Raw genomic sequence first — 20,487 nt, forward strand, 5'->3', positions numbered from 1 at the left:
TTTCAAGCATTCTATCCTAAATGCAATCAGGACAAGGACTTGGCACAATCTTCTTCAATCTCTTCTTCCTCCCCATTCTGCCTGCCATATCTCTGTTACAAATACTTATCACATGGTATTATAATCACTTTATATCTGTGTATATGCTGTGCAGGTCCCAAAGGCAAGAACAATGCTTACTTTACTTTTCTACAGTCTTAGAAGGAATTCAAGAGAAATCTGACTAATGAACAACAAAAAACAGTGATTGCTAACACTGGAAAGTGGGTACCTGGGTGGCTCAGTCAGTTAAGCACACGACTCTTGGTTTCAGCTCAGATGATCACATTGTTTGTGAGTTCCAGCCCTGCATCAGGCTCTGTGCTGACAGTGTGAAGCCTGCTTGGGATTCTCTCTCTCTCCCTCTCTCTCTGCCCCTCTCCCGCTCATGTGTACCATCTCTCTCTCTCACTGTCAAAAATAAATAAACTTAAAAAAAAAAACAAAACCTGGAAACTGTTCGTGTACATATTTACAAGGTTTTCCCAAAAGAGCCCACTTTTAAATTTTTACAAACAGGTGAAGAAAGAGATTCTGTCTTTTAAGTGTTACATTCCACTACAGAGCTTTTTCTATCCTCGGGCTTATGCACAATCTTCTAAATTTCACAGGGGCTCAATAAATGGTAAATTCCTTTCTGGTACAATGACAGCCAACAGTCACCCTGGTGAGGATTTTAGATGTTTGTACTCCATATATTACCTGAAAAGACATTAGCAGCCTGAGTCAGCCCAATGAGAAATGAGGGTGTGGTATTTGGGGACATGACTCAGTACTGTCCTCAAGGAAAACCCAATCAAATGATCATGATGACTGTTACCACCCACATCACGATTACTAAATCTAAAAAATCTGAAAGCAATGGCAAAGACACGATAAAATAAAGAAGAAATAAAGCAAAATTCTACAAGCTATGTGAAAGAGCCTTATCTTACTCCAGGAGAAAAAAAAACCCACATATATGCCACAGTCCACTTAAATGTGCAATAGTGTATTCACAGACTGTTCATATTAGCAATCGAATTCCCCACTTTTAACTAATGCACTCTATCATAGGAGATAACATAAATGGTGGCCTAGCCTTTCTTTAGGGGTGACAAATAATTGCTGACCAAAACGAGTTCTGCCTGCTGTTATTTGTTTCATTTGGTTTCAGTTCTTTACTCTAGGGGAGACAGAATGATTTACTGGAAATGGATTTCTAGCCACTTCAAAATCATGCAATTAACTATATGGATAGCACAGCATGGTACCTTCCTCAGGCTCTGTCAATGGGGTCATACCAGCATCTACATGGGAGCCTTGTTATCAAGGCTAAATGAAAGAAAGGCTCAGAAACATCAGGGAGATGTGGTGGGACGCTGGCTTCCAGGAAGGGCTCAAGGGTGGCTGCTAATCTCACTGTCCAGTCCCGGTTCCTCTGTTATCCAGTTACTTTAGCACTTACCTGTGCTGCTATGAGACCTTTAAAGAAGGAGACCTACAACCGCCAATGTTAGTGTTTCTCGGAAGTTCTATTTTAAAAGAACAGGGGAGTGCAGGGGAGAGAAGGAAATGTAGGAGAGAAGATGGAAGGAATGGCAAAACGAAACTAGAGGGCTGAAGTGTGCAGCGGATCATTCCCTAGACCATGGAGTTCAGCAGACAGAAAATTACAGGCTTACAAATAAAGCCTGCAGTGGATGAGTGCCAGGCACACAGTTTAAAGATTTTAACTAGGGATGTCACAACACATCCGAGTCTGAGAACACAAAGCAGAACTTTGTCACAATATCTTAAAGTTCAAAAGCACAGCCCACACAGAATTTCTTTTACAAGATCATCTCTTCTTCCTTTCCGTTAGTCTCCCTTGCTTGCAAGGTATTTTATTTAAAATTTATCTGCACAATTTTCTAGCAACTAAAGAGCACACCTTACTACAACTGTGAACTTGTCAAATACGTTTGCATCTTAGGGGTTCTGGGTTTTTAATTGTTTTTCTTTCACTTCGCCATTTCCGTCAAGAACACTTGACACGGCTGATCTGATTATGGAACAGCAGTTCCATTAATGTGCAATAATGACTTGGAAACTTGTTTCAGATAACTGTATTTGGCCAATTACTGTGTGAGTAAACCTCGTAAAAACCCATCAAGGACACTGGAAAAGATACAAGGAAGCACAATTCCCAACGAACTGACGCGTTAAGCTGTCCATCCCCTGACCGGCTTTCTCGGTCCTGGCCCCTGATAAGACATGCTTCTGGGAGGAAGCCTGGGATTCCTTTAAATCTTCTAAGAAACATAATCAAACAAACAAAAACATTCATCTGCTAAGATGAATGTACATGTATATGACTGATTTTCTGGTGTCTCTTACTATTGTTGTCTTTTTTCCTCTAAAATCACTCAGACTAGAATCATGGATACCGAGATGACTAAGATCAAAGAGGTAATCAAGTTCCAATTAATGAGAAATCATTTCTGTGATGTGCAGGACACCCTCTATTCAAATATTTCCTTTTTAAGAGGGCTCTGTTGATAAATGGCTCTAACCATTTGAAAAAAATTAAAAAACAAAGTGAGCAATTAATTTTAGTCAGTGTGCCAGACCTGGTGCTAATAAGCATCACCTCGATGAAACTTTGAGCGAGGTATCATTGTGCCCATTTTAACTATGAGAAAACTAAGACTCACAGGGGTTTAAGCAATTTGCCTGAAGACACACAGCTGTCAACCACCAGAAAACCTAAGACAGACACCCAGGCCCAAGCCTCACAACTTTCACACATAGCCCTTAACATGCGACCTCTCTGTCCTTCTTCTCTAGGTCAGCTCTTCAAATATCTGAAAACCATCCAAGAAGCACTTGGCACCATGCTGGGCCTTCCCCCATGCCTTCCTTGGCAGAAAGGAGAGGGATCTGTGAGTTGAGTCTAGGCCTCTGCAGACAGAGGTTACCCAGGAATAAGAAGGGAAGGCTAGGCCTCCAGTCTCCCAAGCCGGATGTCACAAATCTTGCACTTGACTGCCACCCCATTTCTTCTGTCTCACACCATCCTTATTCTCTAACTCCACGACCTTACCCATGGTCTCTCCACATTTCTTAGCCACCAAGAGGGCCTGCTCTTCTCCATTCTGCTGCATGAGGCCCTGTGACCAACCCTGAACCAGAGCCATTGCCCTCCAAGGCCAAGAGAAAATGCCCTACTATGGGAAGGGGGGAGGGGTGCAGTGCAATCCACATCAGTTCCCCTCTACTTACTGCTTATGCGGTAAGCTCCTGCTCAGATGCCCAACCCACCCGACTTCCCATGGAGGATTTATACTCAAAAAATATTTTTTAATTACCTTCAGATAGTGATTTAAAAAAAAACAGTAGCTCTGAAATTAAGTTTAGAGATACTCATTTTTATTAAGCAATGGTCCTACAGAGAAGAGGTATGTAGATCCTTTTCAAGTACCTACATATCAGGTAGATTTAATGGGCGGCCTCATTTTCCCACTTACCCTCAGTCACATGGCACTGCCAGCACTGAGGGCGGCCAACAACTACACATTACAGGCTCAGGTAGTTTACATCGTATGTGGCTGCATTTATGAAATATCTGGAATGTGGAGCCCTCGTTTAAATGAAATAAGAACAAAAAAGGATTATACTTTGGCCTTATCCTCATTTAGTTTGGAAAACAAACTGCACTCGTGTGGTAGGCATCAAATGCCTAGGGGCAACTGCAACAAATATGCAACTATGAAGTACAAAGCCAACACTTAAGGGCCAAAAATAAGAAGTCTTTGCAAAATTAGATGTGAGAAATGAAGTTCTTCCAGAGTTAAGTATGGACAGAGTTAAGAGACAAGTGTGGGGGCAAGAGGAGGAGAGAGAGATGGTGAGGCTGTCCCCACAGGGGCGCATGAGTGCATATGAAAATAAGCACACAAATGAAAGGAGAAGAGAGTCCTTTTCAAGAGCACCCACAAATAAAATGTTGGATTCTTTTCTACCTGAATTTACCAGCCGCTGCTCCATCACCCCACAGCCGAGAACCTCGAGCCACTCCCCATGGAAGCTGACCTCCATCTCGAAGGAAGGATGCGTAAAAGGGAAGTAGCAGTCTACCCACCTAATGTCCAGTCCTGCAAAGATGCCAAATAAAAACAGACAGTGTTAAAGGCAGTCTATCCTTCCTTATGATCAAGCCTGCCCTTCAGCTAATGACAACAATTACAACATTCTGAGTAAAATAAATAGCAAACAAACTCATTTGCAACATGTTAGGGGAAGGCAATAAATCTTAAAACTTGTGAAAAACTGGGCATGTCTTTTCCAATATGAAAACCACTTTGTGCACTTCCAAGACCCTCTAAAACCAAATCAATCACGTGTCAAATCCCTGCAGACAGCTGGCAGAGGGGAAAAATAGGTCAAGATCAGGGGAAAGTGGGTAATTCTTCCAGTTCTGTAATGATAACTTTTCAGAAGTAAAGAAAAAAAGTTTTTACTATATATCCTGCAAAATTATTTACCAACAATATGATCAATTTTGGATAAATTAATCAACTTTCTCTTCCATAAGTATATATATATTAACTTTTGAAATTAAGTTTATAAGAACTAATAAAAAGTTAAATTACATCAGCAAAATTTAAGCAAAGCATCTAGGAAGCAAAAACAGTTTTCCTACAGAAAAGTGACAAATGTTCATACATCTAAACAAACAAGTATAGGCTAAATGCCAGCATACATTTTTCTTTTCTTTTCTTTTCTTTTAAACATTTATTTATTTTTGAGAGACAGAGAGGGACAGATCATGAGCAGGGGAGGGGCAGAGAGAGAGGGACACACAGAATCAGAAGCAGCCTCCAGGCTCTGAGCTGGCAACACAGAGCCTAACGCAGGGCTCAAACCCACAAACTGTGAGATCGCGACCTGGGCCAAAGTCAGATGCTTACCCGACTGAGCCACCCAGGTGCCCCCAGCATACATTTTTCAATAAGCAATCATGAACATGGAACTCAAACAATGACATTATTAATGGACAAAATAAAGGACTAATGAATTAAAAACAAATCCTGCAAAAAGTAGAAGTCACTAAACGCAGAAAAACCAGATGAGCAGGTCACCTGGCAGCTAGATGCCCACCATGAGGAAAACAGGAAAGTGGGCATCGGGCAAATCATCTACCGTCTCCTGCCTGGGCTCCCTGCCCTTCGTGTAATGGTCTTTCTCTTCTTCGTTAAGCAACACTTCTGACTCCATTTCTCCACAGCAGCATGACCTCCTATGAATTGAAAACACTGTCTTTTCTCACTCAAGACTCTCTGTATTTTAAACCTTGTGGAAATCAGAATGTTGAAATGAATAAAAATAATAACAAAAACTGCTTCCACTTATTGAGGACTTACTATGCCTCTGTCATCCCACTTCACAGGTAGGAAAAACAATCGGAAAGGTCAAGTGTCTGTCCAAAGGCACACGGCTCGCAGAAGACTAGGCCTAACCGAGGTCTGCCCAACTTCGAAACTCTTGTTCTTGACAATTAAAATATAATTCCCTGGTCATTAAAAAAAGGTATTTCAAGAAACAAAAAGCAAATGGGAATAGAATTATGAAACATAGGGACCTTCCCTATGCCCCAGACAACAAAGGGCCCAGTAGACTTTTCTTTCACCTTCTATTTTAGTTGCCTTTATTTTCCTACCTACCTGCCGTCTACAGCAAGTGACAACTGATTTTTGTTACACCAGTAACACAACATTCCCTGCTGTGGTTATACACATGGTATGATAGACAGACATTACACTACATGTATATAAGGTGCACGATTTGACATATGTTGACAATGTCTATAAACCATCACCACAATCAATATAATGAACATGTGCATCACCCCCAAGTTTCCTAGTGTCCTTTTGTAATCCTACACATGTGCCTATTGCCCCTAGCGCTTCTCCCCACCCCCACGTCCCCAGGCAACTGCAGCTCTTTCTGTCCCTACAAGAGTTTGCCTTTCCGAGAATTCTGTAACAATGGAATCATATATATATTACGTACTTTTTTTTTTCGTATGGCTTCTTTCACTCAGAAGAAGGATTTTAAGATTCACCCATGTTGCACATATCAATAGTTCCTTCCTTCCTTATCACTGAGCAGAATTCACTAACAGTTTTTCTTACCAGGAAAAAAAGCTGGTCCTGTTGCAGCCACTGGGGAAGTGTCCTCAGGTCCCCTGAGTAGTTTAGACTTCTCTGGATAAAAGCTCATATGTGCAGAGCAGGTGCTCATTTGCCACTATGTTCTGAGAAGAAGGTATCAGGACACCTGTGTGTTTGTCCACTTCGGGACCAACCATCCCCTATCACACTTCTATTGAAAAGCTGCAAACGCAGTCCCTCTGGCAAACAGAGACGTGTGAAGCACTGGGATATAGAACTGAGGGCAGACAGACACGGAAACAATTTTTATCTGTCTTTCTTTTTATAACTCCTGGCAGATAAGCACAAATCAACCAGTGGAAACAGATTAGAAAAACAAATTTTGTTTACATGGCTTGAATTAAATTTTACCAAAAGCAAGACACGTACTCTACCATTACACAGACATTACCTGAAGCAGAGTTAGGTGAGGTCTACACAAATTAATTTTTCTCGTGTGTCCTTATTTTATTCCTTTAGACAAGCTAAATGCATAGAATTTAGTTTACATAGCTTTATAAATCATACCCATAAAACCTTACATCTCCCCTAGTTAGAGAGAAAGAAGACTGAAGACATTACTGAGCCCTGAAAACAATCACAAGTGTTGGTTAATGCAATTCCACTATTAATTTTTATGAAACTCAGATTAAATCCCTACTGCATGAAGTCCATGGGAAGCTCAGGACTCTGCACACACCGTCTGAGCTGCTGGTGTGAGTGGTGTCCACAGAGCACAACGACTGAACTGAAAAGTGACGAAAGGGTCCGCCCCTTCTCCAGGAACCTTCTGTTACCGCAGGGCTTCGGCTACTTGTAGAAGAAGAAAAAACTACAACTTTGGATTGGAATTTTTTTAATTGAATAAGTTCTTAAGATAAAATGTGCATATATTGGACAAGGGTTGCATCAACCCTTGCTCTTTTCTCGCTGATGACTTCAGTCACCCTGGCCCTGGTTGCTTCTTGCTCAGTCATCGTGCGGGCGTCTGTGAGGAGCAACCACAGTGACCACTCCACCCTGAGAACTACATCCGGCAAAGCATGAAAAAGTCAGGGAAGTTGGCCAAAGTTTTCCAGAATACATGAAGATAATTAATATTACTCATTTGTGGAGCAGATTCCATTGATAATAATATCACAGAAAATGAGACAGAAAACAGATTGGCAAAAGTTATGTCCAATGACATTAGAGCATTTTTAATCCTTTTCAACTCCTCAGATTCTGTTAAAAGTTTCCTTTCTAAATCTATATTACCTTGCAAAGAATGCCAAATCTATAAGCCTTTTACCCTCTTTGTTCTGCTACTTTAAAGACTTCATTTCTGAAATTCTGCTTCTTTCACATCAACAGACAAAAACCCAAATCTATGAAATCCCTGTTTTGAGAAACCCGCATCTCTACTTCAAACAACAACGGTCCTTACTTGAAAGTAAATTATATTAGTTAATGTGTAATTTTTGCCAAAACACCATATTCTTTTACATATTTTTTAATGTTTATTTTTAAGGAGGGAGGGGTCAGAGAGAGACAGGGACAGAGAATCCAAAGCAAGCTCTGCGCTGTCAGCACAAAGCCCAAAGTGGGGCTCAAATTCACAAACTGTGAGATCATGACCTGAGCCAAAGTCAGACGCTTAACCAACTAAGCCACCCAGGTGCCCTGAAAGTGGATTTTTAAATGATCCCACTATGAGTGGTTAAAAAAAAAAGTACTGTCAGTGTAACTCGAATTTAAATTGTTGGAATATGTAAAAGGAAGTACCCTTCACAGTAAGTGAGTTCAAGCCCTCCATCAGGCGCTGTGCTGACAGCGCAGAGCGTGGAGCCTGCTTTGGATTCCATGTCTCCCTCTCTTTCTTTTCCTCCCCCATGCTTGCTCTCTCTTCTCTCTCTCTCAAAAAAAACTAAATACTAAAAAAAAAAAAATACACTTTCTTCTTGTTTTCTCCCATAACCTCAAACTTATAGTAAGGACTGGGGTCCCTACATGGCTCAGTTAGTCAAGCATCCAATTTGTGGTTTCAGCTCAGGTCATGATCTCACAGTTTGTGAGTTCAAGCCCCACATCAGGCTCTGCACTAGGGATTCTCTTTCCCTCTCCTTCTCTGCCCATCCCACACACTCCCCTTTTCAAAATAAACAAACATTAAAAAAAAAAAAGAAAAAGAAAAATTAGAGTGAGGACTATTATATTGGGTTGAAAAAGTATCTTTACATACAGCTTGTATTAAAAGATGTGATACTGAATAACTGGCTAAAAACTTAGAGAGCATGGTTTATTTCACATACATGCCAAGTATCAGGAGTCAGTAAACAAAATCCACTAAAAACTATATATTTTGTGTTACATATTAATAGAGTAAAATGTTTTATAGACATGTCCAAATCATATGGATTCATTACACATTAGACTAATCTCTTCTTGGGATGAGGGAGGGAAATTATACACACATGTATTATATACCTAATGGAAAATAATTGCAAAGTTTTTTCTTACCTTTGATTTTTGTTTGCCTAGTTGGCTGGTTGCTTCATTTGGACCATAATCCACTAAACCATATTTATAAAGGAAGCTCAGAGCTTTGTAAAAGTTGCCTTAGAACTCTGTGAACTCTTAGAGCAACTGTCAAAAGTTATATACCTTAATTTTGAGCTCAGAGTCAAATAAAAGAAAGAACACCTTAGAATAAACAAAACCCCATCCGAGTCTCAGGTTTCTACCTATTCCTGTGAAACCGTGGGCAGGTTAATTAATCTCTCTGAGGCCCAGCTGCCTCTTCTCCCCAACGTGTAGGACAACATCGATTTCAACAGTGGTCATGAGTAAAGAACCTATAGGAGCCCAGGTTTTCTCAAAGGCAGACAGAGATCCTCTTTGGAGATCTGGGCACTCACTCTGCCTTCTCTCCTAAGTGAGGCTGCTGGGCTTTGTTCAAGAATGAAGACAGCCCAAAGTCTAAAGGCATCCCCTCAACTGGGACCACAGAAATGATTAGTGACAATTCCTTTGGCCTGGTGATGTGAGCCCAAATGCATGTAGCTAGAAATCTAATCCTCCCAACTCTGGTGAGATAGGACCTGCCCCCACCTGCCATGGGGAACCCAGGATACGGGAAAGGCAGCACTGCATGTCATCTGCTCTGTGAACCAGCCTCGTGGCTGATGGACCCTTAAAAACCCAATCAGGAACACGATGAAGGGGGCCCGTGCGGAGGTCCCCTAGCAGTGCTGCCGTGCCTAACCACTGTGACATGCTGTAAATATTAAATAGGCGCCATTGCATCTCACCCCCAACCCACCTTCATCAAAGATCTCCTAGAACATGTTTAATGGCCCTGACTTACTGGCTCACTGAGGGATCCTTCCTCTGTTTCCCATGCATACCCTGTGTATTTAAAGGTGAGACTTTGCTATCAGAACCCCCTCCCAGAGGTGTGAGAATCTAGACTTTAAAAGGTTGATGGCACAAACTAGAGCATGTACCAGGGATTTGATACATCCTACCATGGCTGCCCTCCACTGAAGCAGATAAGTGTTTAAATTGACTATACAAATATGCAATTAATAACTGCTACTAGGCATTAATTTTTCAACAGGTTTTCCCTTGGCTGGTAGCAGGGTAAACAGAAAGCAGCACTCTGATACCAGGGCTGCTACTCACACTATCTGCACAGGATACGGCATGCAGCAAGGAAGGAAAGCAGGTGGGCAGAAAAAGAATGAAAGTCTAAAAATAAATTCTTAGAAAAACTAATTCATCCTAGATTATTATAATCTAACTAGGAAATTACATGGCCACCAGGTCAAAGGTACCTGACAATTCCATCTTTTTCTGCTTCTGTTTAATTAAAGATCCGCAGCCCTTTAAACTAAGTATACAGCAAGGGGCATACAAGTGTTTTTTTCACATTTATCAATATTGCTCAATTCTAATAGCTTTCTATAAAAAATCATTTTAATAGGTAATAGGTTCACAGGGTTCAAAATCAAAAAATACTATAAGAGGATATGTTTTACTATATAATAGAGCATTAGTGACATTATAAGGAATAAAACTTTTGTAATAATATCAGGTGATTGTTAGCTAAATTTGTGGTAATCATTTCACAATATATATACATATATATATATATATATATATATGCACCAAGTCATTTTGCTGTATACCTTATACTAATACAACACTGTATATCAATTATAGGTCAATAAACCTGGGGGAAAATAGGTCATCAATTAAAGTCTCACTGCATTCCTGTCCCTGTCCTACCCCCTCCTCCTAAACCCTTATGGGTAAACTACTAGAATTTCCTTTTCATCACCAGATGTAAGCAAATACAAACATGTACCTCTATTTTCCCTCCTTCTTTATATAAAAGACAACATTCTTACATATTATTCTACACCATGCTTTTTTCACTTAATGATATGTTCTGGAGGCACTGACCTCCTTACTCCTTTCCTTGCTCCTTCACTGTGTTCCAGCAAGTAGCTATGCTACATTTATGTATGAAGTCCCCTATACATGAGTTATATTCATTATTCTTCTATGAACAATAGTGCTACACTAACTACTGTTGGGCACAGAGTAAAGGGCATTATACTTATAATGCTGTCCTCTACAAGAGTTATAACAATTTTGCACTCCCATCAGCTCAATACTTTTCAAGGGCTCCAAGGCCACACAACTAATTAGTACAAGAATCAAACTGGAGCTCACGTCCAGGCTGAACATGCAGGGTACCTGGCGGGTGCTGAGACAAGACCACCCAGGTTGACCTCCCTGAGCGACTCCCATGTAGCCAGTGCAGAAGCTGGACACCATGGACAAGATTTCCAGGTTCCTGCTAAGTTCCTTGCCCTCATCTGTTTGCATGTATGCTCTGGACTGAATAACCACATGGGTGGCAGTAGTGAGGAAGAGGAAGCACAGGTGAGTCTTGAAGCATCCATATGAAAATGATGAAATTGACTCCATTTCCAAAACCCACTCCACAAGCAGTACAAAGTCATTCACAGCTTACCAATAATTCCCGATCTAGAACCTTACAAACCTGGCAATGCCATCACTGTGACTCTTCAGCACACCAGATACATAGCCTATGTGTCCACACAGCCACATGCCCTTTAATCCAGGACTGCAGACAGCTAAGAGGAATAAAATCATTCAGGCTACAAAGTTAATGTTAAAGACTACCATTTCCCTCTTGGAGAGGGAAAGAGGATAATAAAATTCTCTGGTATGGGACCTCTAAGCACACAGCAGAAGCTATTAGCACTATTTCAGCCACAGCAATGCTCTCTGCTAAGACATACATAAAGTAATAGGGGAAAAAGAAAAGGCTAGCATTTTCTGCCACCAACAGTGATAGTGTAACTGATCACATAGCTATTATCACAGTCGCTTGCTTATTACACAGTCTTCTACCTGGTGCAAAGACTGGGGTGGTGAAGTTCTGTTTCAGGCTCTTGCCCTAAACTCCTATACACAGGAATTCTTTTGATTAGGGCCTGGATCTTAAAATATTAGCATCTCTCTACCTCATAATGGGGTAAGAAACGGAGTACAGCACAATTTAATGGCATCTCATTCCAAATCTGGGCATGAGGTCAGAGTCACTAGGATAATGAACTGCTCTCTGGCTATGTAGGGAGCAGAGGAAACAGCACAACAGCCACCTGGCCTGTGGTGAGCCACAGCCACAGGCCTATGGTCCTCAATCTCCCTTGCCACCCGTTCCCACAGGACAACACACAAACAAACCTTATAGACAGAAGGCTAACACTCCACCCCCACAAATCTGATCAAAGAAGACACAGGTAGTCCAGTCATAATATATGGAAAGAGCAACCATAGATCTAGGATCCAATCCCAGCTCCACCATTTTAGCCAAGCAATTTCCTTACTCTATCACTGCCTCAATTTGTGTAAAATAAAAATACTTACCTCACAGAGGTCTGGTAACAATTCAGTAAGGAAAAGTATGTAAAGAACTTAAATACTAAACGGGCGAGTTTTGAATTGAATGCCACTGAAATTCAGACCTTTCATCTTCTTATAAAAATATGGAAAAACAAAAACATTTCCAAAGTGTATTTTTAACGTCATCAACATTTGCTGTTCATTTAGTGTGGCACTGTGCCAAACACTTTGCATGCCATCTTCAATCTTTACACTGATCCAAACACTGCTCAATGACTCCCACTGTCCACATCTTATAGATGAAGGAACTGTGAATGCAACAGCTTACGTATCTTATCTCAGTTTACATAGTATATGCCAAGATCAGAATTCAAAACCAGGTGTCAGACAATAAAGCCCTATGCTGCCCTCCACTGGAACAGACAATGAAAAACTACACTAACTTGGCTTTCCACACAAAGTGGCCTTATAAGACCAAGATGACTCCAGAGACTCCTTGTTTTTCTAACACATTATGACAGGTATGATGACACAGAGAAAACCAAAATGGTACAGTCTACATTCAAAGATAAGAGAAATATCTCCACAGGCTAAAAACAGAACAGAAATGCAAAACAGTGAGACAGGAGAAAGCACAGTGCTTCTGGGCTCAGGATCCATGATCAGGATGAGGAGCCAAGAGCTTGCCGTCAGCAGGAAGATGTACCACTGGCTCAGAAACTAAGGGAGGCTAAAAGCTTAACATCAGATGCTAGAGTGGAATACACTCCATGCTCATAAAAGAAGGGTGACAGAAACTCACCAAATCCAGCCTGAAGCAGGATCTCTGAAGAGCTGTAGGCTGAGAGATTCTAGCCATAGGCATTGAATCTGCCAAATCCCTTAAATCAGCGCTGGTCAGTACCTCGGATAGATCCCTAGGAGTCCGTTCAGGTTTCAAGCATAGAGAGCTAGGTGGAACCAACTGTAAAGCCACACAGGGGAGAAAAAAGCAAAGCAGGAGAGAACAGGAGGGAGGAAGACAGAGAAAAGGGGGGAAAAAGGAAAACAAAACTCCTTCATTGAATATGAATCTGTAAACCAAAATTCCAAAGTACATGAATAAATCTAGTGCTAAATTGGCTAACAAAACCAACCATCAAATAAGAATTCACTCCAGATGAGATTAATTTTCTAAAGCAACCTAAGATCTTAAAACAAGTATGTTTCAGGGGTGCCTCTGGCTCAGCTCATGATCTTGTGGTTTGTGAGTTCGAGCCCTGTGTTGGGCTCTGTGCTGAGAGCTAAGAGCCTGGAGCCTGCTTTGGATGCTATGTCTGCTTCTCTGTCTGTCTTTCCCCTGTTCTCTCACTCTCTCTCTCTCATAAATAAATAAACATTAAAAAAATTAAAACAAGTATATTTCAGATATCCCAAGAAATACAACAAAGCACAATTTAAAGATTTGTTATTAAAAAATCATAAGGCAATCTTTTTATAAACAAGATGTAAACAATGCAACTGTAAGATTTTATCTATCTCCCTATCAAATTTTGCTTTGAGAAGCAAGACACCAGTCCTGGTGTCGAAGAATTCTTGTCACAAACAGTAAGCGGTAACAGAAAAAAGGCCAAAGAAAAACAGATTAAGTGATGAGAGAGGAATAAGAAAAAAAAAAAGAAAGAAAGAAAGAAAGAAAGAATGATGAAGAGAGTGAGATGTAAAAAAAAAAATAAAGAAGAAAGTACAGATAGTCCTTGACTTACAATTTTTTGGCATTACAATAGACTGAAAGTGACAGGCGTTCAGTAGAAACTGAAGTTCAGATTGTCAAGTCTGATCCTTTCCCAGGCGGTCAGGCTGCCGGGTAGGGCCAGCAACAAGCACAGCTCTGGCAGCCACGCGGCCACAAGGGTAACAGCACATACACTTCCAGCCACTCTGTACACGCACAACTGTTCCATTTTTCGCTTTCAGCACAGTTTTCAACAAATTACATGAGATACTCAAGACTATTTTTTTTATCAGATAGGCTTTGTACTAGCTGATTTTACCCAACTGTAGGCTAATATAAGTGTTCTGAGCACATTTAAGGTAAGTGAGGCTACACTATAACGTTTGGCAGGGTAGGTGAATTAAATGCATATTCTACTTGGGATATTTTCAATTTACAATGAGCTTATCAGGCCATAACCCCATTATAAGTAGAAGAATATCTATATCTAAAAGGAGAAGTCAAAGTGTCAAATAAAAAAAAAAGACCTCCACTTCTGGACAAGGTAGAATAATAATGGATCAGTTTTACCTCTCTACATGAAAAACTAACAAAAAACAAAAAATAATGCCACATAAGGCATTAGACATCAGGTAACCAAGAACACTGATCCAGGAGATGGAAGTCCTAACACTGTCCCATGAGAGAAGAACATAGAAAGAGCCAAAAAGACTTCCCAAGTTGAGGAGACAGAGTTGTGAGTCTATACAAGTCAGGGTTAAGTAGAGTTCATTGAACAGAGTGGAGAGAAGAGGGTTGCATAGACAGACAACTCTTAAGATCTGGAAAAAAAAAAAAACCCACCATTTTAATATTAAATTGAATACGATCAGTACTTAAACCTATACAAGGAAACAAATAACACAAAAAGATTAGAGGGAATAATGCTGGGAACTCACAAGGACCAAGAATACTGCCAGGTCCCAACAGTGGAAAACTTAATAATCAATGTGTTATCAGTTACAGTACTAAGAAGGGTTTTACACTGGTTGTGGAAAAAAACTAACCCTGGACTAAAACCCTATGCTGACCCTGTCTAATAAGACTTAACAAGAAGACCAAAAAGGATTAGGGTATTTCTAAGTAATCCCACAACAAACTTCAGGAATATTATTAGAATACAAAAATATTGAAAGCATTACAAGGTAAAACTAACAATGCCTGACATTTCCTAGAAAATTATGAATCAAAAAAGAAAAAAACAGTAGGAAAAAATAAATAGCAATTCATCAATAAATGACACAGATGATAGGAGTAGAAAAAGGACATGAAACTATATATAATAGTAGTATTCAATATATTCAGTAAGCTACAGAAAAGCCTGAAAATGTTAAGTAGAGACAAGATATAAAAAAGACACTCATCAAAACAAATGAATAGGGTGAGTAAGAAAAAAACACTGGCTGGAATTCACAGCAGATTGGACATTGCAGAAAAAAATAACTGGTGAACTTGAAGATACAGCAATGGAAACTACTCAAAAGGAAATACAGAAGGAGAAAAAAAGAAACACAACTGAAAGAAAAGTGAAAAGAACACCAATGGGGGAGCCTGGGTGCCTCAGTCGGTTGAGCGGCTAACTTCGGCTCAGATCATGATCTCATGGTTTGTGGGTTCAAGCCCCACATCGGGCTCTGTGCTGACCTCTAGCTCAGAGCCTGGAGCCTGCTTTAGATTCTGTGTTTCTTTCTCTCTCTGCCCCTCTCCTATTCATGCCCTGTCTCTCTCTGTCTCCCCAAAATAAATAAATGTAAAAAAAAATTTTTTTTAAAGAAAAGAACACCAATGAATTCTGAAAAAGTTTCAATTGGCCAAATATAGGTGTTACTAGGGTCCTCAAAGAAAAAAGTAATAGACAAAATATGTGAAGGAAAAATTTACCAACATTTCTCAAAGTGGATGAAAAATAAAAACCCATCAATCCTCAGGCACAAAAGAATCTAAAGAAAACTACATCTATGCAAAATCACAACCAAATTGCTTAAATCCAATGACAAAGAAAAATTTTCAAGAACAAAGAGAAGACACAATATGTACAGATGAACAAAGGTAAAAGCAAGAATCACAGAAGATTTCTTACAAGAAATAACACACGAGAAGAGAGAGAAACAATATTTTTTAAGAATTAAAACAAAAAAACCCCTGTCAATCTAGAATCCCCTACTCAAAGAAAATATCTCAAAACCAAAGACAAGATGAACACTTTTCTCAGACAGACAAAAGCTGAAGGAATTCACTGCTAGCAGATCCATAACTATGAGATACATTAACTACAGCCCTTCAAGCAGAAGGAAAATGATACCAGTGAGAAACTAGAGAAGAAGCAATACACATCCTAACTAGTTGGGTAAATACGACCATTTTTTTCCTTTAAATATCTTTAAAAGCAAATCAACTATTTAAACAAAAATAACCACAATGTATTGAGCAGTTGATAACACAGATAAAAGTAAAATACATTAACACCAACAGCACAAAATCTAGAAAGGGAGAAATTAAAGTCTACTGTTGCAAGGTTTTTATACTGTACATGAGTAGTATAATGTCACCTGAAGATAGACTATGAGAACTTAAAGATATATATTATCAACCATAAAGTAATTGCTAGAATAACACAAAAAGTTGTAGCTACTAAGTCAAACAAGACAGATAAAATGAAATAGTAAAAACCCCACAATTAATCCAAAGAAAGCTAAATTGAAAAAAAAAGAATAAATGTGACAAAAAGAATACAAGTAGCAAAATGATCATTTAAACTCAATCACACAGATAATCACATAGATGCAAATAATCTCATTAAAACAACTTTGACGGGTGCCTGGGTGGCTCAGTCGGTTAAGCATCCAACTTGGGCTCAGGTCATGATCTTGCAGTTCATGAGTTTGAACCTCTCACTGGGCTCTGTGCTCACAGCTTAGAGCCTGGCACCTGCTTAGGATTCTGTGTCTCCCTCTCTCTCTGCCCTTCCTCTGCTTGCGCATGCACTCTCTCTCAAAAATAAATAACACTATGTGCTCACTTCGGCAGCACATATATTAAAATCAAAAATAAATGACACTAAAAAAAAAAAGAAACGACTTTGAACAAGAAGAACAAAGTTGGAAGGCTAACTTCAAGACTTGTGATGAAGCTACTGTAAGGAAAAAAGTGTAACGCTGAATCGAGCTAGACAATTAACAGAAGAATTGAACAGAATAGAGTCCAGAAATAGCCCTAAACTGACTTTAGACAAAGGTAGAAAGGCATGAGTACTTGAACAAATGGTGCCAGAACAACTGGATATCCATATGCAAAAAAAAACCTACAATCCACAGCTCATACCATATGTAAAATTTTTCAAAATAATCACAAGCCTAAAAATAAAACTAAAAACTATAAAACTTCTAGAAGAAAAGAGAATAGAAAAATCTTTATAACCTTGGGTTAGGAAAGATTTCTCAGAAGCCACACGAAAAACATACTGCATAACAGAAAAAATTAATTAGATTTCATCAAAATTAAGAACCTCTGCTCTTTGAGGGACACTTTTAAGAGAATGAAAAGACAAGCACAGAATGAGGGGAATATCTGAAAATCACATATCTGATAAAAGACTTGTCTCCAAAATACATAAAGCAGCTTTGAAAATCAATTTAAAAAATGTTTAATGGGAAAAAGGTTTAGAAACTTCACCGAAGATTATGTAGATGGATAGCAAATAAAAACATGATTCTCAGCACCATTAATAATTAAGAAAATGCAAATTGAAATCACAATCAGATAAAACTATACACCTATTAGAATGGCTAAAATTAAAATGACTGACCATACCTAGTATTGCCAAAGATAGGTAGCAACTTCTACTATCATATACTACTAACAGGAATAGAAAACAGTTCACCCACTTTTGAAAACACTTTGGCAGTCTCTTATAAAGCTGAAAGTAAACCACCTAGTCAGCCATTCCATTTCTACATATTTACATAGGGGATATAAAAATATATGCCCATACAAAGACTTGAACCTGGGTGGCTCAGTCAGCTAAACAGCCAACTGTTGATTTCGGCTCAGGTCAGGATCTCACATTCGTGAGATCGAGCCCTGCACTGGGCTCTGTGCTGATGGCGTGGAGCCTGCTTTGGATTCTGTGTCTCCCTCTCTCTCTGCCACTCGCTCACTAGAGCTCTCTCTGTCTCTGTCTCTCTATCTCAAGAATAAACATTAATTTTTTTTAACTTTTTAAATTTGATTCCATTTTAGGAACAGAGTAGAACTAACCACTATAAACCTAAATATTATTCTCAATCACTTTCATTTCATTTATTTTAACAGGGATTCATAGATAGAGAAAAATGTGAAAAGATATGGAAGACATGGGACCTTCATTACCATTGACAATTTAGTTCACTCTTGACCAGGACTACATACACAATTCAGAGCCCTAGAATGCTTCAGTTGGATGGGACCACATGTACACTGGGCTGACAAACAGGTTATTTGGAGGGTATCACACCTATTGAGGAAGAAGGTGGCAACAGGCTGAGGGAGAAGGAGAGTCAATGAGCTGCAGTCAGGCCCAACAAAGCCTTACCTCACCACAGCTCTGGGGCTTAGCCCATCAAGACTGCCCCATAGTGGGATAGTGGGATGGTGGGTCAAAATGCTGGGCCTTTATATTTCTGCCACAAGCAGTCGTTGGGTGTGGGCAGCCCTGGGAAAGGCATGTCCTTGGGCAAGGAGACTGTCCACAAGCTGAGGCAATCCCCCAAAGAGCTGACAGCTGGAAGCCACCTGCACTCTCATCAGCGTGAGTTCTTGGAGGGGATCCTAAGACATGTATCTCAATGACCATCATAGGTCTTTTTATCTTAAACACAAGGTAAGAGACATGATTTGCCCAAGACAATATATCTAGTCAATAGCAAAGGACACAATCCATTTCTTCTTCTGAGACACTTGTGCTATGAGGCCAATGCTTTCTAAAGGTAAAGTCTAATGTTTGGCAAGACTGTACCAAAGAAGGCTGTAAATCCTGAGGAACAGAGAGTGAAACTAAAATGTTAGGAATCCTAAACCCCTACCTTAGTTGCTTTGAAAGAAATGATTGGCCAAATAGGATACAAAATATTGGAAAAACAATTTAGAAATGTTTAAAATGATAGCAAATGCTACAAGCATGAAAATAATCTAAAGAGTTATCTTATTCCTTTTGAATTCTAAACTGGAAACCTCTCTTAGCCTTAGGATGCTGGCACAATTGAAATGTTAGCAGAAAATAATAAACCGCTTTGCAGAGGCAGGGGGAAAAATCCTGAAACTAAAGCAGCAGTAATAACAACAAATTGCCACAAGGAAATAGTGTGTTCTAATTTTTAATTTTGCTTTTCAAGAACAAAAGAATATGATATTAATAAAAACATCAAAAAAGTGGAAAGCAAGCTTAGACCATAAGCACAAATAAAAAAAGAGTCAACGAATAATTCTGAGGAGTGCTAAGGCAGTAAGCACTCATTAACTAATTAAAGGAAGATGGAATTTGAAGTTTTTAAATGATCTTTGGTATCTATAATGGAACTGAGTCTGATGTGGCAAATAGGGCTCTACTCTGAGCTAGCAATGGGAGTCAGAATAAGGGAAGAGTCAGGAGGCAATACTCAGGGAGAGGCCCAATTTTTTTTAACAAGGCTTTCATAGACTTCACAGTCTCAGAAATATTATTGAAATAATTCCTTTCTATCTTTTCAAAAAAGCTAACCTCTAACAGGGGCCTGGAAGTCAGGCTGATTGAGCTAAACCCCAGGTTCAAAAAACTCCCAACTATGTGAACTTCGTGCTAACTGCATTTTTCTGTGTCTAGGTTCCCTTGTCTAAAAAGAACCTAGATTATAATCATGGATGCAGGTCAAAGCAAAAAGATCCTTGTGTAGCATTTGACACCATTAATTGTTTTCTCTATCACTGTCATTATCAAAATTAAAGCTATTATTAATCTAAGTGACACCCAGGTTGTTTATACCTGCACAGGTTTACCAAGGCGTTTTTCAGAAAGCAGCAGACGCCCCACCTCCTCAAAACTAAATGTCCCTCCGAAATACCTGATGTGAGAACATGGCACGTCTGTTCAGAGTGCGAAAGAAACAGCCAAGAGTCTTGAAGGAGTTGTTAAGATTCAGTGCGAACACTAGGAAAGCACACACCACCTGTCTTCTCTAACACATACCCCTTGCCCTTGGAGTTTAGAAAAGGGGCTTGGATTTGGTTCACCTTCTCATCCTGCTTAACCTGTACCCTGAGAAGCATCTTAGTAAACGTTATAGATGTGTAAACACACCTGGGGACAAGCTCACGGTTCCCTCAGCAATACACGCGGCAAAGATACACCAGCACCAGGCAGAAATGCATCTTTAAGGATTTTCAGAGTATCTGGCTACTGTGTGAATGGGGTTAAAAATGATCCCATGGCTGGAAGGAAAGAAAAAATAAAAGCCTTTTATCACAGACTTTATTTAGTGCAATAAACATGTATTCTCCAAGCAGGTGGAGTTTTTACTTCAATGCCTTTCCACAATTCTGCCAACTCAGTCTTCTAAACAAAAAGTAAATTTGAAGATTTATAAAACA

The 20,487-nt window shown here is 39.6% G+C and overlaps 1 protein-coding gene across 6 annotated transcripts in view; it reads right to left on the reverse strand.

Moving 5' to 3' along the window:
• FARS2 (phenylalanyl-tRNA synthetase 2, mitochondrial) overlaps window positions 1-20,487 on the reverse strand; it is a 511,516-nt gene that overhangs the window by 326,346 nt on the left and 164,683 nt on the right. For 5 of the 6 annotated variants that reach the window (XR_003910723.1, XM_029944535.1, XM_029944533.1 and 2 more), the window contains one exon: window positions 4,023-4,154. The exons of the other annotated variant lie outside the window; for it this stretch is intronic. Coding sequence is in view for 4 of the 5 variants with exons in the window: in XM_029944535.1 (XP_029800395.1) it covers window positions 4,023-4,154 (132 nt within the window). In the remaining variant the exon portion in view is untranslated. The remainder of the gene's footprint in view (window positions 1-4,022; window positions 4,155-20,487) is intronic. 6 annotated transcript variants of the gene reach the window in all.

This window comes from Suricata suricatta, chromosome 7 (assembly GCF_006229205.1).
Source record: "Suricata suricatta isolate VVHF042 chromosome 7, meerkat_22Aug2017_6uvM2_HiC, whole genome shotgun sequence".
NCBI lineage: Eukaryota > Metazoa > Chordata > Mammalia > Carnivora > Herpestidae > Suricata > Suricata suricatta.